The sequence below is a fragment of the Trachypithecus francoisi genome, unplaced genomic scaffold, assembly GCF_009764315.1.
Source record: "Trachypithecus francoisi isolate TF-2019V2 unplaced genomic scaffold, Tfra_2.0 Lachesis_group13, whole genome shotgun sequence".
Lineage (NCBI taxonomy): Eukaryota > Metazoa > Chordata > Mammalia > Primates > Cercopithecidae > Trachypithecus > Trachypithecus francoisi.
Window position 1 is genome coordinate 58,924,777 of NW_022681458.1, and position 27,621 is coordinate 58,952,397.

At 33.8% G+C, this 27,621-nt stretch overlaps 1 protein-coding gene across 4 annotated transcripts in view; it reads left to right on the forward strand.

The window, feature by feature from the left end:
- NCKAP1 (NCK associated protein 1) overlaps window positions 1-27,621 on the forward strand; it is a 114,033-nt gene that overhangs the window by 55,496 nt on the left and 30,916 nt on the right. For all 4 annotated transcript variants that reach the window (XM_033230942.1, XM_033230943.1, XM_033230945.1 and 1 more), the window contains 11 exons: window positions 218-274; window positions 3,082-3,178; window positions 3,537-3,643; window positions 5,090-5,222; window positions 7,594-7,675; window positions 9,568-9,626; window positions 18,670-18,815; window positions 21,363-21,495; window positions 23,895-24,014; window positions 26,434-26,573; window positions 27,439-27,570. In XM_033230942.1, coding sequence (XP_033086833.1) covers window positions 218-274; window positions 3,082-3,178; window positions 3,537-3,643; window positions 5,090-5,222; window positions 7,594-7,675; window positions 9,568-9,626; window positions 18,670-18,815; window positions 21,363-21,495; window positions 23,895-24,014; window positions 26,434-26,573; window positions 27,439-27,570 — 1,206 coding nt within the window. The remainder of the gene's footprint in view (window positions 1-217; window positions 275-3,081; window positions 3,179-3,536; window positions 3,644-5,089; window positions 5,223-7,593; window positions 7,676-9,567; window positions 9,627-18,669; window positions 18,816-21,362; window positions 21,496-23,894; window positions 24,015-26,433; window positions 26,574-27,438; window positions 27,571-27,621) is intronic.

Here is a 27,621-nt window from a genome sequence, read left to right on the forward strand (position 1 = left end):
GATTTAATATAATGTGACTTTTTTTCTTTTAGGAAGGCTTGACTGGACATCTCAGTGCTAGGAAAAAGTGTGGGTAGATTCTTCCATGCACTTCCAGTTTGAGGGCCAGGTTTTAAATTGAAAATGTCATTTTTAATTGACTTCTAGTATTAGACTTACTCATTTTGACAGTTATTAATCAAATTAAACTAACATGCTAATTTGTTTTTGCACCTAGCTATAATAAACGTATTAATGACATAAGAGAATGCAAGGAGGCAGCCGTGTCACATGCGTAAGTAGTTTTATTTTATCTGTGGTAGTTTTAATCAAGAAAAAAATTCTTAAAGCATCATTTTGTTGAAGTGAGTACAGATTAATAGTATGCAAGATATGGTAGTAGAGGGGGACTTTCAGTCAATGAGAAATATTAAGTATATAGCCTCAATATGTAGAACCTTGGAATTAGTGAAGTCAGATTTTAAATGTTTTTGAAGTGTTGATAAAATGCTATAAGGAAGTATCACACAAAGGACTCTTAGTTTGGGTGTAATCTCACTACCACTATGCTCTGCATACCAATATGATTTTTGTACTACTACATGAAAATTAATGTATCCTTATAACTCTTCCAGATAATATTTTCTTTTTTTTTTTTTTTTTTGAGACAGTCTCGCTCTCTCACCCAGGTTAGTGTGCAGTGATGCCATCTTGGCTCACTGCAGTCTCCACCTCCACCTCCCGGCTCAAGCAATTCTCCTGCCTCAGCCTCCTGCATCGTTGGGATTACAGGCACCCGCTGTACAATCCCAGCTAATTTTTGTATTTTTACTGGAGACTTTCACCATGTTGGCTAGGCTGGTCTTGAACTGCTGACCTCAGTGATCAGCCGCCTCAGCCTCCCAAAGTGCTGGCATTACAGGCATGAGCCACTGTGCTCGGCAAGTATTTACTTTTAAGAGTACACCTCTTTCCCAATTTTAGTTTCTTATATTAGTAAATATATAGCTATCCTAAGTGAAAAATTAGTGTATTTTAAATCTTTGAACAACTTTCCAGTTTTCTCATTAAATAATTCTAAATAATATTTCACTTTGTTACATATATGATATACTTAATGTAGAATATTTTCTGCAGTGAACTTAGGTACTATATACAGATAATAGTATTTGATCTATCAGTATTTCTATATAAGGCAGAGAGAAGGCAAGCATCACTCCATAGAGAAAACTATAAAACCACGGGAAGTTTTAGAATTTCAGTTTAGGCTATAAGATCGATATTGGGAATTTAAACCATCTTTACTCATTGTATCTGTGCTATATCATTCCTCATGCATATTTTATTTACTTGAATGAAGTACATGTGCTTAATTTTTCAAAAATGATTTCTAGTGCAAATAACATACTTGGGAGTTCATTAGAATTCCTCTCTAGACTTGCAGAAATGCACATAATTATTATTTCTTCATGGGATAGACCCTACTATAAGCAGACATATAGGCATAGCTATCTTTTATAAAGATCGTTTACAAGTAATGTATTTTTATTTTCCTTCTTCTATTTATTAAATAAAATAATTATAAGTAGTAAGCGGTGCCAGGCCCAAGTACTTTATAGACATTTTCTCCCAATAAACATCACAGACTCCTCACAGTAATCCTGTGAAGTAAAATAATCAAAATAACATTTGTTCATTTTCTTCTTGGAAAGATACGATGACTTTATTATTGTCAGTAAAAAGAGCTTGTCATTGAAATTAAAGTAACATAGAAGCACTGTATATGAGGCATCATGAAAGATTGTGCATCTTTTGAGACAGGTGCCATCATACTTATTCTATAGACGAAACTGAAACTTAGAGTTGGAACCTAAGGTCATGCAGGGAGAGGATGGATTTTAATTTGAGTCCTCTGAAACTGACCTACTGTGTCACAGCAAAATTACTAGTGTTGTGTATTCTTTATACTTGAGTTTTTGGCATAGGCGTCATTCATACACATACACACACACACACACACACACACACACACATACATACATACACATACATTTATGCACCTATCTAAATTCTAAAACTTTCTTGGAGCAGTGTGTATTTTGTGTAGTGTGAGGAGTTTGAATACTTAGAACATTTTATGATTTTTTTTCTTTCTGTTAATATGTGAGAATGTTTTCTAATCTTAATTTTAAAATACCTAGTATATGAATATTTATGATTATCCCTTCCTTTCCCCATCTTTCTATTTTTGAACAAGAGTGCCAAGTAGATCTCATCCCAATACCTTTATTGACTATAGCTCTTGTGTATTCAGTTTTGTATATTTAATAGGAATATACCTTAATAAGAATATAGATAACCAGATATTTATTAAGTTATATTTGTTAATTTCTATATGGAAGTGACAAAAAGGTATATAGTTAGTCAGTTTTTGGCTTCAAGGATTTCTTTTTTTGTTGTTGTTGAGGTGGAGTCTTGCTCTGTCATCCAGGCTGGAGTGCAGTGGCATGATCTTGGCTCACTGCAACTTCTGCCTCCTGGGCTCAAGTGATTCTCCTGCCTCAGCCTCCCAAGTAGCTGGGATTACAGGCGCCCACCATACCTGGCTAATTTTTTGTATTTTTAGTAGAGACGGAGTTTTGCCATGTTGCCCGGATTGGTCTCGAACTCCTGAGCTCAGGCAGTCCACCCAGCTTGACCTCCCAAAGTGCTGGGATTACAGGCATGGGCCTGGTCACCGTCAAGAATTTCAGTCTGTAAAGTGCTTAAAGCTGTATGGTACTAAAATTGGAGAAATTATTCATCAATAAATAGCTGGATGTTGGGAAATGCTTCTTGAAGGACTGGTCTTGAAGGTTGGGTAGGATTTTGATAGATGGAGAATAACAGAAGACACGTAGTTTAAAAAGCAACACAAGAAAGGCAGGATAAATGTAAGATTAGAAACTCACTTAATGACAAACACATAGAAGATTATTTTTATAGGAACTTTGGCTTCCTAAAAAAAGACTTTGGAAGTTGAACCTGTAATGCTAGTTACTTTAATTGCCAATAAAAATTTTAGTAGAAGCAGATAAACTATTATGGTGTCTTTCCCTGTAGCGGTTCAATGCACAGAGAAAGACGCAAGTTTTTAAGATCTGCACTGAAGGAATTGGCTACTGTCCTCTCTGATCAGCCTGGATTGCTAGGTCCCAAGGTAACTGATTTAATTATTATTTCAATAATTGTGCCATATTAAAATTTTAAAAAACATTTCTAAATGAAATTTTACTGAAATTTGAGTCAGGGACTACATAAAAGGATTTTTATATTTAGTGGAGAATGAATTTGCTGACTTGACATTCATACATCATACCTCCCTGCATTCTTCTCGCTTGTATGCATGCTCTCTCTCTCCTGCATACTTGTAAGTTCTCTTGTGTCCTCTCCTGTTAGTCTCCTCACTCTTTTGAATTGATATTATCACTTCTTGCCAATGACTTTTCACATAGAAAGAGATTACAAGTTTGTTTTTAGTCATTGAATAAGAATAAACACTTATTTTTTTTAAACAGGCACTGTTTGTTTTTATGGCGTTATCCTTTGCCCGTGATGAAATCATCTGGCTACTTCGTCATGCAGATAACATGCCAAAGAAGAGTGCAGACGACTTTATAGATAAGTACGTTAGCAACATTTTAAAAATTATTTTCTGTATATAGATGCTTCTTGATTTACAATGGGGTTATGTCCTGATAGACCCATTGTAAGTTGAAAATATTGTTAAGTTGAAATGCATTTAGTACATCTCATCTACTGAACATTAGAGCTTAGCCTAGCCTACCTTAAATGTGCCCAGAACACTTTTATTAGCCTACAGTTGGGCAAAATTATCTGGCAACATAGTACACTGAAGAGTGTAAGTTGTTTATCTTTCTGATCACATAGTTGACTGGGAACTGCGGCAGCATCATGAGAGAGTATCATACTGCCTATTGCTAGTCTGGAAAAAAAAGTCAAAATTCAAAGTACAATTTGTACTAAATGTGTATCGCTTCTGCACCATTGTAAATTAGAAAGATAGTACATCCAATTCATTGTTAAGGTGTGCACCATCTGTATTCTGATTTATGGGCTGGGGAATCTGGAGACTTATATTTGAAGCAAAATTATTTTGAAGAGCTTGGAATATTTGTGCTATATCATTAGGTGATATTAGACTGCAAAGTCAACTTTAGTTTTAAATTAGGGCTTTTGTTTTCTCGTAGTATGCTTTGTGGTGATAAAGTTTTTGTTTTCTTGCTATGCTCAGTAATATTTTTTACAGAATTCATTTTTTAAAACTATTTACTACACAGAACATTTAAATAAAAATCCTGTTTGTAGAGTTGCAACCCAGTGTGTCATTAAAATGTCTTTGTGTTGTTTTAGTTCAGTATCTCAATAAGAGTTAGAAAAATGGAGCAGAGAAATAAGAGCATACAGAAAAATTTTATTTCTTGCTAATCCTCTTTTATTTGAGATTTTTTGATGATGTATTTATAACATGTCCTGTTTTTGATTTTTTTAAATTTAATTTTGTTTTGTTGTGTTTTGTTTTTTGAGACGGAGTTTTACTCTGTCACCCAGGCTAGAGTGCAGTGACGCCATCTTGGCTCACTGCAACCTCAACCTCCTGAGTTCAAGCGATTCTCCTGTCTCAGCCTCCCAAGTAACTGGGATTACAGGCACCCACCACCATGCCCAGCTAATTTTTGTATTTTTAGCAGAGATGGGATTTTACCTTGTTGGCCAGGCTAGTCTTGAACCCCTGACCTCAAGTGATCAGCCTATCTTGGCCTCCCGAAGTGCTGTAATTACAGTCATGAGCCACTGTGCCCGTGAACACTATTTTCAGTTTGGATTTTCTGCTGTCAATTTTTAGCCTTAGCTTTTTTTCTTTTTTTCTTTGCTTTCCATGATTTCTTTATTCATGGAACAATTTAAAAAGGAAGTAATTGACATTAGGTATTAAACAGTGCCCTTTATAAGAAAAATACTTTTAGGAATAAGATCTAGGGCCTCTAATATATTCTTTAATAATGGTGAATTTATTATTTGAAATATTTTTCTTGAAATTTTAAAAAAGGCACATTGCTGAATTAATATTTTACATGGAAGAGCTTAGAGCACATGTGAGGAAATATGGACCTGTAATGCAGAGGTATTACGTGCAGTACCTTTCTGGCTTTGATGCTGTTGTCCTCAATGAACTCGTGCAGGTAAAAACTATTTCATACTATTTCCGTTTTGTTCCTTCCTTCCCGCCTTTGATAGTATTTGATTTGTTTGTTCAACAAGCATTTATGAAATATCATGTGCCAAGCGATAAATCATATTTATATTTTGTCGAGGAGATCATTACCTAGAAGGGAAGAAACAGCTGTAGTCCAATGTGTTAGGTATTGTGCATAAACTGTATATAAAGCTCAGAGTGAACACAAGGAAAGACATGATTATTTATCCCAAAGATGAAGGTGTATACTCACCAAATTACAGAGGGCCTTGGGAAAGAGGAGGTTAGTCATAAATCAGATGTACTACTTAGAAAGATCACCCTGGCTCAGTGTGGATGATAGATTGCTGGGAACCAAGTAAGGAGGCAGAGAGACCAGAAGAAAAATGACAGCAGTAGGCTAAATGAGAGGTGATGAGAGCCTGAGCTTGGGCAGAAGCTATGGAGATTCAGAAGAGATGATAGAGACAATATAATTGATAATTAACTGTTAGAAGGAAAGTAGAATAAAAATCTTTTTGAAGAAGATTGTTAAAGGATGACCAGTAAATAAAGATTTCATATAGATATTCCCATTTAAATGTCCAATTTTTTTTCCTTAATTGGTTTTTAGCCTTTTTTTTTTTTTGCTTTCCATAATTTACTTATTCAGTGTTTTTCATCTTTATTTAAATTTAAAAAAATTTTATTCCAAATAAACTGACCCTAAGGAAATAATATTTTATTTTGCTTCACTTTGTAGAATTACATGTTTCAAATGACTGTAAGCTAATATATAAAGAAAGAACAGTTAAGAATCCTCTTTTATATAAAGACTACTCTAAAGCTGCTAGTTTTCCAGAGAAATAACCATACTTTGAAGTTCTCATTTTTTTCAAATCAATCTGAAAATATAATAAGGAAAAAAATTGTTCATGTAATTTTTTTTTACCTTGAATTTATATACTGTTACAAGTTAGTATTCTAAACTCTATAGTTTGTTTCTTCTTTTATCCACTAGATGGAGCTCAGATACTTCCTTTCTATGGTCATTTAAAAAGGGAACAGAAAACTTCGGGTATTATTGCCTTACTATAATTTTATTTGAATAGCTATTACTTACCAGATAAGCCAGAAGCTTTTGTTCTTGTTTATTATTTATTCATACTAGCATACAGTTTAAAAAGTAAACCAGAATTCCTGAGTCACGTCATCTGTTTTTATATAAAGTGGAGTTTACTAATACTGAGAAAATTAATTCTTAGCATTTCTTCTGGATTATATAATAGTATAGTATCAGCAGCAATCATACTGATATTAGTAATTGCCAGATTTATTGACAGTGTATCTTACCAAATCTGTAGAATACCTCTGTGAGAGTGGATATGGTTACCATTATTTGTTGAAGAAGAAATGCCTTATGTAATTTGCTCATTATCACACAGCTCATAAGTAATAGAGCCAGTAGTCAAACTCAAGTTTTAACTCCAAAGTCTGAGCATTTTACCACCCTCTTCTGTTGCAAAGTATATTCACAATGTTTTTCACCATTTGCTAGCATATAAATTTAGAACTAAGGTTGTAAACCTGTTAGCATAGTTGATTGCAATAGGCGTTAATATTTTATTGTGGTAAAATATATGTAACAAAATTTACCATTTTCACGATTTTTAATTGTGCAGTTCACTCACATCATAAAGTTTTGAAATTGTGTTTTATTTCTGCTTAGCTGTTTTATTTATGCTTAGCTGTTTGTAAGCTAAGCATCCACTTTTTAAAAGGAATTTATTTTTTTAGCATCCACTTTAAATACAGTTTATCAAATATTCATTTTTTTGGCTAGGTTGAAAAGGGTTTTTAGGTCTTAGTTTTGTTGAGGCCTAACATACGATAAAAATCACTCATTTTTAGTGCATGTTGTAAATTTCGGTAGCTGTGTACATTTGTGCAACTATTACCATCACCACATTCAAGATAGAACTTTTCCAACACCTTTAACAGTTTACTTATGTACCCTTATGGTACACCTTTATCATTCTTTCATAAGCCCCTGACAGCAACTGGTGTTTGTCCATACAAAGCATACAAAGTATAGTATGAAAGTAAGTCATACTATACTTTCACCTTAAAAATACTTTTCCATATAAATTTTCCTATAAAGTGTATGAGAAAAGTACTTTTTTACACATAATCATTTATTTTTTATTTCTTTCACTTAACACAATGGTTTTGAGATTCGTATTACAGTGTGTGTTAAAATTTCATTTCTTTTTTATTACTGAAAAATATTCCATAGTATGAGTATACCAGTTTGTTTATCCGTCCACTAATTGATAGACCTGAATTGTTTCCCAACTAGATGTCTTTTTGTTTTTCAGAATCTTTCTGTTTGCCCTGAAGATGAATCAATCATCATGTCCTCTTTTGTTAACACTATGACTTCCCTAAGTGTAAAACAAGGTAAGAAGCCTTTTAAATAAAAGCATATTTTCTTCTAATTAGATTTTCAAATTTGATTATTATTAAGGAGATAATTTACCAGTTAATTTGGCTAATGATCTATTATTTTTCGTCTTAATATTGTTCTCTGAAGCAAAGATATCCAAAATGGGTTTGTGATGCTATTTACAAAAATAATAATTATAGTTTTATATTTCTAATTATTAAGCAGGAAGAAAAGCATTTTGTAACAAAAACAATAAAACATTTGTATTTTGTAGCAAATCATGTATTTGATCCAAGCATACCAATAACAGTATTTAATGCCATTTGTAAAATGTTTAGTCTGTGCCAGGCACTTTACATATATATTGTCCCGTTTACTCCACATTTCTTTTTTCAACACTGTTATTACTTTTGACAAATTTGGAAACTCTGGGTTTTAGGGTTAACCTCTCAGTTATTAAGCATAATTTGCCAAGCTCTAATAGCTATTAAGCAGGAGTAGGAATTTGAGCTCAAATCTGTCAGTCTCAAAAATTGATGTCATATAATCACCTTGCCATTATTCGAACACTCCATTCTGGTGGATTGATAGTGTGTTTTAGTTTTGTAGTATTTAGTCTTTTAATAAAGGATATCGGAAACCTTGAAAACTTCTGAGTAATAAATATATAAACATTTTTCTTAGTTCAGTCTGTATTGCTACCACATCTAAGTAATGAAACTAAAATAATTTTTTCTGGTGATATTTGGTTTCTATAGAGTTATTTTGTGGAACTTCAGCATGCTGTCCAAAGTTTCTATTCGTAGGATCTCTCAAATTCTATTCAAACTCCTGTAAATTGACATGTAAGCACACTGAGAATCAGAGAGCTTAGGAGAGAAGGTTTTACTTCCCTTAACACAACTGTCTCCTTTATCATCATCTTTACAGGATTTGAGAATTGTTTCACTGTCTTCACTCTTAAATTTTAAAATGTTTTTATTTTTTAATTGTAAAATATACATAAAATTGACCATCAACCATTTTTGCATGTATAGTTCAATAGTGTTAAGTATATTCATATTGTTGTGCAACCAATCTCCAAAACATTTTCATCTTGCAAAACAAGTTCTTTTAATGGTTATTGAACAACAATGCCCCATTTCCCTTTCCTGCTAGCCCCTGGCAACCTCCGTTCAACTTTCTGTTTCTGTGAGCATGACTACTCTAGATACCTTATGTAAGTGGAATCACAGAGTATTTGTCTTTCTGTGACTGGCTAATTTCACTAGGCTTAATATCCTCAAGTTCAGCCATAGTAGCATGTGTCAGAATTTCCTTTCTTTTTTAGGCAGAATAATAGTCCATGATATTTATTTATTTCATTTTTGAGACCCAGTCTCACTCTGTTGCCCAGGCTGGAGTGCTGTGGTACAATCTCTGCTCACTGCAACCTCTGCCTCCCAGGTTCAAGCAGTTGTCCCACCTTAGTCTCCCGAGTAGCTGGGACTACGGGCACACACTACCACACCCAGATAATTTTTGTATTTTTAGTAGAGATGGGGTTCCCACGTTAGCCAGGCTAGTCTCAAACTCCTGACACTTAGGTGACCTACCCGCCTCGGTCTCCCAAAGTGCTGGGATTACAGGCATGAGACACTGCACTCAGCCTCCATTGTATTTAGATACTACATTTTGTTTATTCATTCATTTATCAATGGAAATTTAAGTTGATTCTACCTTTGACTATTTTGAATAATTCTTCTGTGAACATGGGTGTACATATATCTCTTTAAGACCCTGGCTTTAATTCTTTTAGCTATACTCAGAAGTAGAATTGTCTTAGCTGTTAAAATTTAAAATGTGCTTATAGATTTCTGAAAACATTAATTTGCTTTGTAATCTTTTTTTTTTTCTGTTACTACAGTTGAAGATGGGGAAGTATTTGATTTCAGAGGAATGAGATTAGATTGGTTTAGGTTACAGGTAAGAATAACCTTTTATTGTCATTCTGTTTTGTTATTTTATTTAACATGAAGAATTTTATAACAGAACTATAAAATACTCATTGTTATATACCTATTGAAAATATTTCTTTTGTATAATTAACCATAAAAGAAGCATTTTTTACTCATTATTAAACTTGGATAAATATATTTATAACTTAAGCCAATATATGAGTTTTTGAATAGATTATTATAATTTTAAAATATCTAAAAATTTAAATCCCAATCTCTCTCTCTTGATATCCTGATTCAAATATTTAATTCTAAAGTAAAAGCACAAAATCTTTTTTGAGAAAATATTTAAAATCTACTGTGGGCATCAGCAAACTTTTTTTTAATAAAGAGACAGCTGATAAAAATTTTCGGCTTGCAGCCATGTAGTCTCTGTCATCATGATTGCACTCTGCCGTTGCAGTGTAGACAATACATAACTTAATGGGCATGGCTGTATTTCAGTAAAACTATTTATAAAAACCAGCAGGTAGCCCACAGGCCGTAGTTTACCACCACGATCTGTACCAAAAACTTCCGTTTGCTGAAAAACAGAAATAAATATTATTAGACTTAGAGTGTTCATTTAATATATGTCTCATATAAATAGTTCATAAAGGCATTAAAAATGCAAGCCTAACACTTTGGTGTATACTGTAACCTTAATGATAAAAATTAGTTGCCCTGTAAATATTTTAAGTAATTATGGGAAAATGGCCCAGTGTTCTCAATAATCTGCATCTTTTAAAAATCCATATATTTTAAAATAATAGTCATTATATCATAATATAGTCATTTGACTCATTGTGAAGTCAAAGCATTCAGTTTGCCCTGTTCCCAGTTTCATTCTCCAGAAATACTCACTTTTAATAACTGGCCTATATTTTTTTAGATGTTCAAATGAGTAAATTAGATAGTACTCTGTACTGTTTTGCTATTTATTTATTTATTTAAATATTTACTTATTTATATTTTAGAGACAGGGTCTTGCCCTGTCACCCAGGCTAGAGTACAGTGGTATGATTATAACTCACTGTAACCTCAGGCTCCTAGGCTCAGGCAGTCCTCCCACGTCAGCCTCCTGAATAGCTGGGACTATAGGTGCAAGCCACCACACCCAGCTAATTAAAAAAAAAAAAAATTTGTAGAGACTGAATCTTGCTGTATTGTCCAGGCTGATCTCAGACTCCTGGCCTCAGCGATCTTCTCACCTCAGCCTCCCAAAGTGCTGGGATTACAGGCATGAGCCACAGTGCCTGGCCTGTTTTACTCTTAAAAATAAATAAATAAAATTTCTATTTGTTTAATTAAAAGGAGAAAATATAAGAAGTATTTGTTAGTGGAAGCTTTTTTTAGATGGATACAGTCTCAGGAATGACTCTCAGGATGACTATGCTTTTCTGGCGGTCTGCTTAGTACTCTGAGATGCTTTTGCTTTTCTTAGGTTCTTTCCTTTCAACTTCAAAATGCATGAGCACTTTTCTCCTTTTTGTTCTGTATTCTATAGGGAGCTTATTTTTAGAACTGAAGACTTTTATAAATCAAAGTATTAAATAACTTGCCAATTTGTGGGAGATCAAGGAAGTACACTTGAAATAACAACATCCTAAACTGTTAAATGTGTATATATTATAGGTTATTTTCTTATTACAAATGAAGTTTTAAAATTGACACCTCTTTGTTTTTAAAAAGGCAATGAAACAATACAGAAGTAGAACTTGTAATGTAAAAAAAGAAGTGGAATTTGCTCTGCCAAAGGATATACACGTTTCAGACTTAGAAAATCATTGTCACAAGCTTGAACTGCTTCAATTTTCTGTTCTCGGTTTATGGGAGTGCCTAAACCAATACTTGGACTCAGAGAATTTTAGAGATTTAGATGCATTTCAAATGCACCTTTACGTTTGAAGTATTCATGTGAGAATTTTAGCCTTTTTCAATCACAGCGAAATAAAAAGCATTGAGTGAACATGAAGAATGTAGACTTGGTTATTCCTTTGTATAAATTTTTCAAGTTTTTGTAAGATTTTTATAAGAGCATTACTAGCTAGCTATCTGATTTTTTTTTTTTTTTCATGTAATCTGTACCTGCTTATATTAGTTTCCTAGGGCTGCCATAACAAAGTACCAACTAAATGGCTTAAAAAATAGAAATGCATTATTTCATAGTTCTGAAGGCTGGCAGTCTGAAAGCAAGGTGTTGGCAGGGTTGGTTTATTTCAAGGACTGCAAGGGAGAACCTGTTCCATCTCTCTCTCCTAACTTCTGGTGATTTGCTGGTAATCTTTGTTGTTCCTTGCTTGTAGTTGCATTACTCTAAAGGCATTCTCCCTGTGTTTCTTCACATCATTTTTCTTCTCTGCATATTTCATGTTCAAATTTTCCCTTTTTATAGGGCTACCAGTTATATTTGATTAGGTCCCATTCAAATAACTTCATTTTTACATGCTTAGCTCTGTAAAGACCCTAATTCCAAATAAAGTCACATTCTGAGGTACTGGGGGTTAGGATTTAAGCACATCTTTTTTTTTGGGATACAATTCAATGCATAACATCGCTGTTAACCATGTTTAGAACATGCAGTCACTCAGACCATTTCTACTGCATACAGACCCCTTTTTTTTTTTAAATTGACAACAGGACAATGTACACAAAGGAAGGAAGGAATGGGACGTACCACTAAGCCAGAGAAGTGTTCGCTAGAAGTAGAGAACAAAAGTGCAAGGTAGCAGGCAGGGTCCAGAATCTAAAAGGTTTACATAGGTGTTGAAGAGCAGCTCAGAGGTGAAAGTTCCAAGTCTACAAATTAGACTGTAGGATACAGAAGGTAAAATACTGAGCAGTATTATGTAATCTGTAGAAAAATAGCACATTCATCTTTTGAGGATTTTATAATCTAGCTATGGAGACAAAGCATAAAAAATGTAAAAAATAGCAGCTGAAAATCTGAAAGATTAAGAGATGTCATAGACAGGATATGTTTATCAGTTAATTTCAGTCTTAGAAGGGATAAAGCATTTTTCAAGTTGAAATTGCTTTGAATAGGAAAAAGGACAATGAGTAAAGAGCAAGTAAAGAGACTTTATATAAAGTACTACTGTAAGAAGGGGAAAATATTCACAAAAACTATGAATGATCTGACTTTGATCACTGACCTTTGGTTTCAGGTAGATGTACAAGAATTGTTAGGTAAAAGCATATGGCCAGAGAGTGGTGAAGAGTTCTATAGATAACCAGTAGTGGTTGAGTAGAGCAGACCAGAAGAATAAGCCTGTGGGAGAATTTTAGTAGTGTACTTTGTGCCTTCGCTGGTGTCCTATTTAGTTTGGTTCTAAGGTTATTGCTTTTTTTATAGGTCACTTTCATCTTTCTGTCCTTTTCCTACTCTTGAGAATTCTCTCTGTATTTTTGTCATTCTTTTCTACTTCCTAAGTGATTTCATTCTGTTGTGTATTCCATCAGTCCCTTAAGCATTTTTAGTTGCGCTTTCAAATATCTTTTCTCCTCTGTCTTCTGATTTATTCAAGTTGTTCATATTCTTTTACTTAAACCTATTCTTTTTTAGTAACATGTTTCTCCCCGCATTATTGTCAAGCAGTTAAATCATTATCTTGTTTTGTTGCCAATCATTTCTTCTGAATCTGTTTTCAAAATGTTATTTAAATTCTGATTTAATTTTTTTAATTTAAAATTTTTATGAATACATAATAGTTGTACATATTTATGGGGTACATGTGATATTTTGATACAAGCATGCAGTGTATAGTGAACAAATCTGGATAGTGGGAATATTTCATCACCTCACACTTATCATCATATTGGAAACATTCCAGATCTACTCTTGTTATTTTGAAAGATGCAGTAAATTATTAACTATAGTTGCCCCATTGTGCTATACAAGTTCTTATTCCTCTTAACTGTACTTTTGTACCTATTAACCAATTCTTCTTTATTCCCACTTCCCCCCTTCCCTACTCAGCCTCTTATAACCATCATGCTCCTCTCTGCCTCCATGAGATCAATTTTTTTAGCGTCCACTTAGGAGTAAGAACATGTGACATTTGTTTTTCTGTGCCTGGCTTATTTCACTTAACATAATTTCCTCCAGTTCCATCTGTGTTGTTGTAACAGACAGGATTTCATTCTTTTTTTTTATGGCATGATAATATTCCATTGTGTATATATTTACCATTTATCTATTGATAGACACTTGGGTTGGGTTTCATATCTTGACAATTGTGAATATTGCTGCAATAAACATGGGAGTGCAAATACTTCTTCAGTATGTTGACTTCCTCTCTTTTGGATATATACCCAGCAGTGTGATTGATTGCTGAATCATATGGTAATTCTGTTTTTAAATTTTTGAGGAACCTCAGACAGTACTGTTGTCAACAGGGGCTCTACTAATGCACATTCCAACCTGCAGTATATGAGAGTTCCCCTTTCTCCACATCCTCGTTAGCATTTATTTTCCGTTTTTTGATAATAGCCATTTTAACTGGGGTGAGATGATGTCTCATTGTGGTTTTAATTTGCATTTCTCTGATGGTGAGCACTTTAAAAATTTATCTGTTGGCCACCTGTATGTCTTCTTTTGAGAAATATCTGTTTAGAACTTTTGCCCATTTTTTCAATCAGATTTTTTTTTTTTTTTTTTGCTATTGAGCTGTTTGAGTTCCTTGTATATTCTGATTGTTAATGCCTTGTCTGTTCAATAGTTTGCAGATATTTTCTCTCATTCTATAGGTTGTCTCTTCACTGTTCTGATTGTTTCCTTCTTTGTTGTGCAGGAGTTTTTTAGCTTAATGTGATCCTATTTATCCATTTTTTGCTTTTGTTCCCTGTGGCTTTTGAGGTCTAACTCAAGAAATCTTTGACCAGACCAATATTCTGGCATTTTTCACCAGTGTTTTCTTCTAGTAGTGTGATAGTTTCAGGTCTTAAATTTAAGTCTTTAATTCATTTTGATTTGATTTTTTTATATGATGAGAGATAGAGGTCTAGTTTCATTCTTTTACATGTGGATATCCAGTTTTCTTAGCACAATTTATTGAAGAGACTGTCCTTTCCCCAATGTATATTCTTGGCACTTTTGTTGGAAATGAGCTAATAGTAAATGCGTGGATTTATTTCTGTGTTCTGGGTTCCGTTTCATTGATATTTGTATCTGTTTTTATGCCAACACCATACTGTTTTGATTACTATAGCTTTGTAGTAGATATTGTGATGAGGTCATGTGATTCCTCCTGCTTTGTACTTTTTGGATTGTACTTTTCAGTATTGATTTGACTCTTCTAGTTTTTTGTTGTTGTTGTTTGTTCCATATGAATTTTAGGATTTTTTTTTTTGTTTCTGTAAAGAATGTCATTGGTATTTAGATAGGGATTTCATTGAATCTGTAGATCACTTTGGGTGGTATGTTTAGCAATATCAATTCTTCCAATTCATGAACATGAGGTGTCTTTTATCTCGTTGTGTCTTCTTGAGTTTCCTTCTTCAATGTTTTATAGCTTTCATTGTAGAGATCTTTCACTTTTTGGTAAAGTTTATTGGTAGGCTTTTTTTTTTTTGGTAGCTACTGTAAATGAGATTTCTTGATTTCTTTTTCAGCATGTTTGCTATTGACACATGGAAATGCCTCTGATTTTTGTATGTTGAGTTTATGTCATGAAACTGAATTGGTTGATCAGTTTTAGTAGTGTTTTGGTAGAGTCTTTAGGTTTTTGTAAATATAATATCATATTTTCTTCAGATAAGGACAATTTGATGACTTGTCTTCCAGTTCGGATGCTTTTTATTTATGTCTTTTGTTTGATTGCTTTGGCTAGGACTTCCAGTCCTGTGTTGAATAAAAGTGTTGAAAGCAGGCATCCTTGTATTGTTCCAAATCTCAGAGGAAATGCTTTCACAGTTTTCCCTGATTCAGTGTGTTGCTAGCTGCGGGTTCATCATATATGGCCTTTATTGTTTTCTTCCATGCCTAGTTTGTTAAGAGATATTATGTTTTCTTCCATACCTAGTTTGTTAAGAGCTATGTTTTCTTCCATACCTGGTTTAAGAGTTTTTATTATGAAGAGATGTTGAATTTTATTGAATGCATTTTCAGCATCTTTTAAAATTATACAGTTTCGTCCTTATTCATGTGCATATGTTGAACCATCTTGTATTTATCTTACTGGATCATGATCTTTTTCGTGTGTTGTTGAATTCTGTGTGCTAGTATTTTGTTCAGCATTTTTGCATCTATGTTCATAAGTGATGATGGCCTGTAGTTTCTTTTCCTGTAGTTTTGTGTCTTTGATTTTGGTATCAGGGTAATGCTGGCCTCATAGAATGAGTATTTGAAAGTATTCCTTCCTTCCCAATTATTTGTAATATTTTGAGTAGAATTGGTATTAGTTCTTTAAATATTTGCTGGAATTCAGCAGTGAAGCCATCAGGTCCTGGGCTTTTCTCTCACAGGAGACTTTTTATTACTGCTTCTATCTCATTACATATTATTGGTCCTTTCAGGTTTTCTGTTTCTTCTTGGTAGGATGTATGTGTCTAGGAGTTTATTCATTTCATGTCGGTTCTCCAGTTCTTTGGCATATAGTTGCTCATAATCTCTAATCCTTGGAAGTTTTTGGTATCAGTTGTAATGTCTCCTTTTCCATTTCTGTTTTTTTTCTGGGGGGGTCTTCTTTCTTTTTTTCTTACTTAATTTAGCTAAAGATTTGTCAATTTTGTTTATTTTTCCAAAGAACTAACTTTTTATTTTGTTGATCTTTTGTATTCTTTTTAGACTCGATTTTCTTTATTTCTTCTCTGATCTTTATTACTTATTTCCTTCTGCTAACTTTGGGTTTGGTTTGTTCTTACTTTTCTAGTTCTTTAAGTTACATTATTAGCTTATTTGGTCTTTCTACTTTATTAATATAAGTGTTTATTGCTATGAATTTTCCTCTTACTACTGCTTTTGCTGTATGCCATAGGTTTTGGTATATCGTGTTTCTATTTTTATTTCTTTCAATAAATTTTTTATTTCCTTAATTTCTACATTGTTCAGGGGCATATTGTTTAACTTCCATATGTTAGTTTCCGAAGTTCCTCTTGTTGATTTCTAGTTTTATTGCACTGTGGTCAGAGAAGATACTTGATATGATTTCAGTTTTTTGAATTTGTTGAACTTTGTTTTGTGGCCTGACATATGGTCTCTCCTGGAGAATATCCCATGTTCTGATGAGAAGAATAAATTCTGTTTTTTAAAAATGTGGGACAGTTAATGGAACTCTTTATTGAATTCATGGCCACAGCTATAGCTAATTCCTGTTTATACTCTAAAGCTGATAAATAGTAAGTAAAACTCCTTAGGCTTAGTTTGTGATAAATGTCAAGTATATTTTGTCATCAGAATATTGACATCATTCTTCCTCATTCCTTCTTCTTTTCTGGTAGACAAAAACAGCAAAATACAAAAGTCTTCTTTGTCATGTCACTGTCTCCTTGAATAGTAACATCATCCACCTATTGGCCCCTTGCCATGGTAGGGTTTGAGATTCAATTTTTATCCTACTTACAAGGTGACAATTTACTCTTACTATTTCATGGACGCTGGCAAGAAGATATGGAGCTCCTTGGTCAGCGACAAAAGACAAAAGACTTAATTCACTGCACAGAAAGCAGTATAGGCATCAGCATATATGCATTATTTCTGCTATTTCCCTAAGCTCTGCAGGTGTGGTACAGAGGAGCCAAAATGAATTCTGTGCATGCAGTCTGTTTGTGTTGCAGATAAGGAACACTTAAGTTTGAGGAACCTTCTATTTTATCATCAGCCATAAGCATACTTACTCTTTGTTCCAAGGGAGACATTACCTCATCCCTCAAATTTGATAGCTGCAAGTATAACCCTAAGAAATGGCCTAGATAATGAGTGGCTCAGGCCTTGCCTTGCCTTCTTGACACACCCAGCAAGCTGTGTGGGAGCATGAGACCCATGCAGGAGTATCTCCCAATAGCCAAAATCCTGACCCTTATTTATAATTCTTCTATTTCCCACTACATCTAATTATTTCCCAGAGTAGACTCTTTTAAACTAGCATTACTCAAAACCAGACCATCGTAATCCTGTCTTATTGCCACTACTGCCTTCTAATAGATTTCTGCTTCCTTACCCTTCCCAGTCATGCTTCCCTATTTTCTCCACTATACAGAGTAATCTTTCTAAAACAAAAACTGGCCACCACACAGAACCCTTAGTGCTTCACTAAAAAGTTTAAATTCTTTAACATGGCATACAGGCTGTTCCCGATCTGGTTGAATCTCATGTTTTAGTATTTCCCTTCTCTTCTTTGCACTCAAACTCTAGTCATAACAGTATTTATGCTGTAGGCACCCCTTCTATTCTTATTCAGTGCTCTTCTGAAATGTCCCCTATCCATGGACATGATCTGCTTTTTGTGATTTGGTATCCCGGTTATAGAATTTTTTTCCCCACAACCTATCTTAATGATTTTTGTTTAGTTCTTTCACTTTTTTGGCCAAAGTACACCAATTTTTACTATCTTCAGTACTTTTCTAGAATGTGTCAATTTAATACAGTGTATTATATAATCCAGTGTTTAGTGAATCAGTATACTCTAAAACTTCATTGAATCAACATGTACAGTACTTAGTTTTATCTGATTGCTTCCTGCGTGTGTTTTGTCTCTTAAATTAGATTGAAGATTTCTTTTGGTATGGTTAACATGACAGTTAATTGTTTTACACTTTTGATATTGTAATTTCAGTTCCTTTGAGGTTCAATATGAATGACTCATATATTAGACACTGTTTTATGGACATTAGTATTTCAGTTAACTAAATACATTCTTGATAGGAATTTCAAGGTAGGCTCACTACAGACAACTAACACAATAGATGTTACTATCAGTGTCACGGTAAATAGTTTAAGTATCTTTCAATGATGCTTTTCCCACCTATAAAATGACAAGTCCAAAGTCATTGATCTCTACCTAAACTACTTTTGTTTTTTCTGTATTTTATAGGCGTATACTAGTGTCTCTAAGGCTTCACTTGGCCTTGCAGATCACAGAGAACTTGGAAAGATGATGAATACAATAATTTTTCATACAAAAATGGTAGATTCCTTGGTGGAAATGTTGGTGGAAACATCAGATCTCTCAATATTTTGGTATGTTGTAATGTTCTCTAAATCTGGATTTGAAAGTTTTAGTATGTGAATATATGTTTCTTGATTGTTTTTGTGTTAGCATAGTCCTTAAGGCAGTTCAGTAATAGACCCTTAAGAATAAAGGGAATAGTGAACTTTTATTAAGATGTGCCAACAAAAAGAAGTTTAACCAAGTTGGGATTTTATGTCTATTTTTAATTCTCTAAAAGAGCAACTTACTGATGTGACTTTTATTTCTTACATTTTTTTTGAGGAGTTGAAACAGTCACTTCAAATTACCTTAAGGCCCTTCTTTGCATGATTAGATTAAAGGGAAAGAAATGTTGTGGATTAGGGTCAAATAGAGCAAGTATTAGAAATTAAATGCCTGGTAACTTCACTTCTATGATGTTAAATTAAAAATTAATATTAAGATGATATAGTGACCACTTCCTGCATTGTGCTTCATTCTTCTCTTTGTCTATTATAGTCTTTTTGTTATACTTAGTTTATTTTTCTTCCCTCTCTTCTTCCCAGAAAATGTGGTCCTTAATGGCTATAGTTTGTTTTGTTAGTGTCTATCATAGTAGTTATTTAATAAATCTTTGAATGAATAAGTCAACTTGGTTGTGATCAGATTAATAAATAGTGGGGTGACCAGGCATTCGGTGGCTCACGCCTATAATCCCAACACTTGGGAGGCCAAGGTGGGTGGATCACCTGAGGTCAGGAGTTTGAGACCAGCCTGGCCAACATAGTAAAACTCCATCTCTACTGAAAATACAAAAATTAGTCAGACGTGGTGGTGCATGCCTGTAGTTCCAGCTACTTGGGAGGCTTGAAGCAGGAGAATCGCCTGAACCTGGGAGGCAGAGGTTGCAGTGAGCCGAGATCGCGCCACTGCACTCTAGCCTCGGTGACAGAGCGAGACTGTCTCAGAAATAAATAAATAAATAAACAAATAAATAAATAACAGTGGGGCTAGGATTCAAACTCAAGTATTCTCGCTTCAGAGGTGTATAATATCAACTCTATTTTCTGCGTCTTGGACCTTTTTTTTCCTTTAGGGAAGAGGACTGGAATAACATAGTATGTCTCTTGATTTCTAAAATGCTGTAATGATCTCAGTGGATAGTGATAGTAGTTTCTACGTATTGGGTAGAGATCATCATGAAAAGCTTCTCACTGCATTGATTTTGGAAAGTGATAGTAGTTTCTATGTATTGGGTAGAGATCATCATGAAAAGCTTCTCACTGCATTGATTTTGGAAAGTGATAGTAGTTTCTATGTATTGGGTAGAGATCATCATGAAAAGCTTCTCACTGCATTGATTTTGGAAAATAATGTAATCTATGTTGATTTTGGCAGTTTGTTAGGAAGGCTTGAATTAGCAATATTGCAGAAGAAATTCAAATTGCCGGGTAAAGAAAGCATGCCTCTTAAAGGAAATAATGAAACACATTAGGAAATATACTTTTTAGATTTAGACACATCACAGGTCAAATTTGCAAGAATTTTTAGGATTATTTGGAGCCTGGGACTACTGTCTGTCTGACACAAAGTCTACCTTAGGTAGAACATGGAACATTATATGTTTAGATATTTTTAGCTATGCAAAGGATCCTATTACAAAAGAAAAATACAACAATTAGAAAATCCTGTCCCCTTTCTTGGAACTGAAAGCACTTTGAATCATGTTTGAAATTTGTAATTTTCGGTCATACCTAGATTTTATTTATATTTTTTCACAGTTGCATTCTATTTTTGCCTGTCACATCTAAAATAGAGAAATGTTTACTACTTCTGTTTGTCTTATCACTCTAAGATATACAGTGTTTTATTGACTCACATTCTTTTACATTTAGATTTAACATCTTCAATGTGGATGCAAATTAAAACTGATGGCAGACTGGGTGCCATGGCTCACGCCCGTAATTTCAGCACCGTGAGAGGCCGAGATGGAGGATTGCTTGAGTCCAAGAGGTTAAGGATGCAGTGAACTGTGATTGTGCCACTGCACTCCAGCCTGGGCAACAAAGTGTCCCCTGTCTAAAAAAAAAGTAAAAAAAAAAAAAATTGATGGCATGTGATTAATTGGCAATGTTTTTTTTCTTACTGGTTCATAAAATAATATTTCTTTTTTTAAAAAAATAGAGACAGGGTTTCGCCACATTGCCCAGGCTGGTCTCAAACTCCTGGGCTCCAGTGATCCACCTGCCTCGGCCTCCCAAAGAGCTGGGGATTATAGGCATTAGCCACCACGCTCGGCCATAATAGTGGTATTTTTTCCTATTTATAGTGACTTAGCTTTGATGAAATTTGATTACGTAAGGGGCCATAGATTATGGTTTATTATTTTTTAAAATGTTAATGTTATATAAATAATATTTTTATTACTCTGGGATAATTACTGGTGTGTAAAAGATACTTTGGGGGAAAAATATTCTCTTCTTAAATCAGTGCTACCAGTTATCATTCATTCACTTGAATCAAGTTAACTATAAGGTACTATATCAGAAAACTTACTTTAACTGTAAAAATTGTGATTCTGATTTTTGTTTATATAGTTTTTATAGTCGTGCTTTTGAGAAGATGTTTCAACAGTGTTTGGAGTTACCCTCTCAATCAAGATACTCAATTGCATTTCCACTACTTTGCACTCATTTTATGAGTTGCACGCATGAACTATGTCCAGAAGAGGTAATTACAGTATACTACTGTGAGTTATATGGTATGCAAAGTAAACTAGTTCAAACCTGTAGCCAACCAAATATTTATAGTCGTAGTTACCTAACTTAGCTTCCCATCAAATACATCTCTTTGCAGAATCAGAAAAGTGCTTGAATAGATACATAGGTTTAATATGTATATGGATAAGTAAACATAAGTATAATAAGAACATATCATAAAGTCACTTGGAATTACCTTTTTTAAGATAAATGGTGGATCAGGTATTAATATCTGTGGAAAAGATTTATATAGTAATTTATTTTGTATACTTAATTTTCCTCTTTAACTGTCATGGAAAGGACTCAAAAAGTAAATTTATGCATTACTGAATAAGCATAAACAAGTCAGAGAGATTTACTAACTTGTTATTACTAAATTGTTAATAAATATATTAAGCAAAATCCAGATTTGCTGTTATTTGTGGGATACATACATACATGTATGTGCATACACACACACACAGTTGCAGAGTAATTGAACTGCTTGGTAGTTTTGTTGATGCCAAGTATCTGTGAAAAATGTACTTAGTGTTTCTTCTAATCTTTAAAGAAATATTTTCTAAGTGTGATAAGAATGTAAAGATTAAATAATGTATTTTTTTATTATAATTTAACTTAGTGTTTGGTCCCTTTACGTAAAATTGCAGAACTTGTAGAAAAGAAACTTAGAGATAGCAGGAACATGATCAGTTTCTTTAAGCATTAGACAACATCTGTTGCAGATTGTATGCCAGTACTCCAAGGGAAGCCAACTTTGAGACAGAAGTTCGCTTACAGGAAGTTTATTAGGGAATACTTTTAGAATTTATACCTATGAGAATATTAATACCACCAATTTTAATACGTTTATAAATTTTTTAGATTTAATAGATTTTTTTCTCCCAAACTTGACACCTGAGAGGTATTAACTGTTTCCTCACCATCAAATTTCAATAAATTACCCATAAAAAGTTCTTCTAATTTTATTTATATGTCGTGTCTGGAATCCATCCTCTACTTTCCATTGCTGTTGTAATTATTACAGTTCAGATTTACGATACTCTTCATGTGTACTTTAAGTGGAGTTCATCTTTTGCCTGGATTGTCTGAGTGGTCTCTTTGCTTCTGCCGTTGTTCCCCTAAACATTATTCTCAGCACCGTAGCCAAAGGCAGTGGTCAGATAATGAAGAGACTTGTAAGACATGTTAAACCTTAGTTTTTCTCCATCTAAGCATTTCTGAGCTATTGAAAGGGAGTAGTGAAGTCAGATTTGTATTTTAAATAAGTTAGTGTCTGTAAAGAACAAATTTGAGCAGTCTTAATTCAGTATTCTTTTTTCAGGGAAAATTAATAGCAGAAGATTTATATCTTATCTTTCAGGAGTCAGAATTTGATTAAAAAAACACTAAGTGTTTATTAATTGAAATCTTTCCTAAGGTGAACCAATATTTATATCAGGTTGTAAATTTTGTTTTTGGTTTTACTTTCTATTAAAGTTTTACAGGGCATTTTAAATAAAATACGTTAGATATCATAATAGATCTAGGAAAAATTATTTTGTATGCTCAAGTATTTTTATATTATGTATTTTACATTTCACCATAGAAATACTCTATGTAAGCTCTACATATATGATTATGGAAGGTCAGGGCAGGAAAACTTTAAAAAAATTTTTTCTTTGAAAAGTATTACAAATGTATAGTGCAAAAATTTACAATGTTTTATACTCAACATTCCAGTTACCATAGATAAGAAAAAACCATCAAACGATTGCAACCCACTAAAACTAAAAAGAGAATCCTGTAGAGATGGATGCACGATCAGCTTTTTTGTTTTTTCTTCCTGGGAGCTATGGGGTTTGAGTTTAGAGATTTGAATGCCTTGGACTTTCTATTACCAAATTGATTTCTCATCATTTTATTTAAATATTTGAGCTCTTCTTTCCTGTTTACACAATTACGAAGTTGTGTCACAATTTATACATTTATAGAGACACAGATTTTAAATGAAATAAGATTGGAAACAGTACTCTAAATCTGTTTCCTTTCACATTATATGTTTACTATTTTAACATTTAAGAACTGGATATAGGACTTTGTGGAATTTGAAAATTAAATATATAGTTTTTCATGTTAAGCAAAATACTGATTTTTTAAGACTCCTCCCAATTATACATTGCTTTCATAATCACCAAATACTTTGTCATTTATGTTCAAATATAGTATAGTGAGTTAGTTGTTACAAGAGCCAAAAGCAGTTTTTAACATCTCCCACCCCATTTCTTGTTGCGGAATGTACCTTTAGCCTAATTTTCCATGTCTATTTAGAAGTCTTTTTTAATTCAAAGTACTTTCTTTATAACTTGTATTATTATTATTCTGCCTTAACAGCGACATCATATTGGAGATCGCAGTCTTTCCTTATGTAATATGTTCCTAGATGAAATGGCCAAACAAGCTCGAAATCTGATCACTGATATTTGCACAGAACAGTGTACTCTTAGTGACCAGGTAATGATTTAAATGTTTCCAACAGATAGGAAATTTGTGTGTGAAGGCAAGAAAATGTGCCCTTAGCCAGTTGTTTTACTTGGCGTTCTTTAGTTCCCACGCTGTTAGTAAACCTCATACCTCTGCTGTGAAACTCCATTAACAGGTATAATTTCTTAAATATAAACTTTTTGGCAAGACTCTATGTACTGTTTGTGTTCTTTAATCAGGAGACATGTATTTTTTTGTGTGTGTGTAGTGTTAGCACCTGATTCTGCTATTTCATTGAAAGTTGCAAAAGAACTGGAATTAAGCATATTTGGTGATTTTCAATCCACTGATAATTCAGATTAAAGCTCAGATTGCCTCATCATTGGCTAGTAGGAGTCCTTATAGTCATTTGAGAGCTTTCTTGTTATCTGGTGTGACAAGATGTACCAGCCTTTCTAGTAGCTCTGTCTCTTATGAAGGGTGTTATAAATATTCAACACTCTGGTCTCTTTAATATTCTTAAAGTTGCAAATGTCCTTAGAAATTTTCATTTTAGGAAGGAACTCCTTTGTTACAATACAAATGCAATGTAATTTCTTATGCATTTTTTCCCCCAAATACCAATCCCATGGCTTTAGTTACTATCTAGGTATAATGACTAAATAACTTTCCTTGGCCCAGCACTGTCCAATGGAAATATTATGCAAACCACATATGTAATTTAAAATTTTGTAGTAGCCATACACAAAACTTAAAAAGAAACAGGTAAAACTAATTTTAAAAACATTGATTCAACCTGATATACCCCAAAATGTTGTTATTTCAGCATGTAATCATATGAATGAAATATTGTATAGTTTTTATACTAAATTTTTGAAATCTGGTGTTTATCTTGTCTTACAACACAACTGAATTTGGACTGGGCACATTTCACGTGGTTACTGTAATGTAATGTACAGTGAAGCTCTCCTTCTACCTAAAATGTTCTCATTTCTCATTTGCCTGCTTTGTTACCTGTCAAGTGAAATCAGTTATTTCTCACTTGTACCTGTGTGTGTTTTTTTTTAAATTATTGATCTTAACGATGTGTTAGGTAGAAAGCTCTTGTGTCATGCTTCTCTCACACATCTAAGTTACTGAGTCCTTTCAATTTTATCTGAGAAGTCTGTCTCAGATCTGCCCATTAACTTTTTTTTTATTACACTTGCCTATTTCTTATCCCTTTTTCATGCCTTGTCTGAACTATTTCTAGCAGCTCTGTTACAGTTTTCCTTTTTCAGTGTTTTCTTCTGCCAGTATCAAAATTAGCCTTAGAAAACTCCTCATGGCCAGGCATGGTGGCTCACACTTGTAATCCCAGCACTTTGGGAGGCCAAGGCAGGCGGATCGCCTGAGGTCAGGAGTTTGAGACCAGCCCGGCCAACATGGCGAAACCCCATCTCTACTAAAACTACAAAAATAAAATTAGCTGGGTGTGGTGGCGGGCGCCTGTAATTCCAGCTGCTCAGGAGGCTGAGGCAGGACAACCCAGGAGGCAGAGGTTGCAGTGAGCCGAGATTGTGCCATTGCACTCCAGCCTGGGCAACAAGAGTGAAACTCCATCTCAAAAATAATAATAATAACAACATAAAATATCTCCTATGCTGTGGCTGTTTTAAAAAATTGTTGGCCGGGCGCAGTGGCTCACGCCTGTAATCCCAGCACTTTGGGAGGCTGAGGCGGGTGGATCACAAGGTCAGGAGATTGAGACCATCCTGACAAACACGGTGAAACCCTGTTTCTACTAAAAATGCAAAAAAATTAGCCAGCTCCCAGCTTCTCGGGAGGCTGAGGCAGCAGAATGGCGTGAACCCGGGAGGCGACGGAGCTTACAGTGAGCGGAGATTGCGCCACTGCACTCCAGCCTGGGAGACAGAGCGAGACTCTGTCTCAAAAAAAAAAAAAAATTGTTGCTGTCTTTTTGCCTGCAGTTTACAATCCAACCTCTAGCTTGGCATTCAAGGTCCTTCCTAATAGTTGAAATCTCTGTACTTTACCTTACACGCCATGCTCCACCACATAGTAGTTCTCATTACAGCTCTGAACCATCCTATCTTTACATAGTTTTTTTCCAAAGGCCATTTAATCCTTCCAATGAAATGTTCTTTTTCATTCCTTGCTTGCCTGGTATGTTTTTACTTGTCTTTTTAATAGTAATTTAAATAAGCCTCTCTGAATTTCTTCTATGATATGTTTCTTCACACAAGATTTACCCGTTTCTGTTTTCCACCAAGCTATGTGCATTACCCAAGCTAGCTAAGCAAGCTCTATATCTCACTTATATTTCTGTCTTTTAATATTGCTGTGATATTTGCAACATAGCCTGGATTCAGCTAATGTTTGCTTGAATAGTTAGTATGCTTTCATAGTAGTTGGTATAATGTAAGATTTCATTCTTCTCTAAATTTAGTTGCTGCCCAAGCATTGTGCCAAAACTATCAGTCAAGCAGTGAATAAGAAATCAAAAAAACAGACTGGTAAGAAAGGGGAACCTGAAAGGGAGAAACCAGGTGTTGAGAGCATGAGGAAAAACAGGCTGGTTGTGACCAAGTAAGTGTCCACTTACATTATACCTTTTTGTTCCAGATAAAATATTTATTTCATTTTTTTATGACATTAGTCCTGAGGAAATGCTAATAATTGTATAGTCTTCATTTTCCAGCCATTTTAAAAAATCTTTCTGAGCTTCATTAATCTGTTAGTTGCTTATTTCATCTCAAAATACAGATTTTGGCCTTTAGAAGAAAATTTATGTAATAGGTGATATTTGTCTTTTTATAGTAAGTACTGAAGGCCAATTATATGTTTAAAAAAATTTCTGTGGTACATTATAAGCAATCCGTAATTTTCAATTTATTTAAAATCAGATAGCTGAGATTTTATTTTGGCATGTTTGTGATATATTAGAACATACCCAATGTCATTATTAGAAAACAGAAATAACAGACCAGGTAGCATTCAGGGATCTTTGTTTGCTTGCTTAATTATTTGGAGGGGAGGTGTAGGTGGGTAATAACTGGGTAAATATTTTTTGTTTAAAGTATAGTTCCTACTTTCTTGCTACATTGAGCAAGCCATTGCCCTTTTATAGACAACTTTCCTTCTCTTATAACAAAAAGTACTGCAGGAATTGGAAGTGATTATGTTTATGAGTGCAGAATAAGCTCTACCTATTGTACATTAAGTCAGTATAGTCATTACTACCTAAAGGTAGAAACAAATGATGCCATCTTTAGAATATTGCTCTTATGTCATAACCTTAAAGATTTTGAACTTTCTCAGTTTAGTAGATCAAAAAATCAATTCTGTAAGCATTATCTCCAAATAAGATTGATATATTTATAAAATTAATTTTTTATTGCCTATGATGACATGTTGAACATTTTACTTAACTGTTTATTCATGTTTTTTTCAGCCTTGATAAATTGCACACTGCACTTTCTGAGTTATGCTTTTCTATAAATTATGTACCAAACATGGTGGTTTGGGAACATACCTTTACCCCACGAGAATATTTGACTTCTCATCTGGAAATACGCTTTACCAAGTAAGAAAGAATATTAACTGTTTTTGTTTGTTGACTCAGTAATGAGTTTGT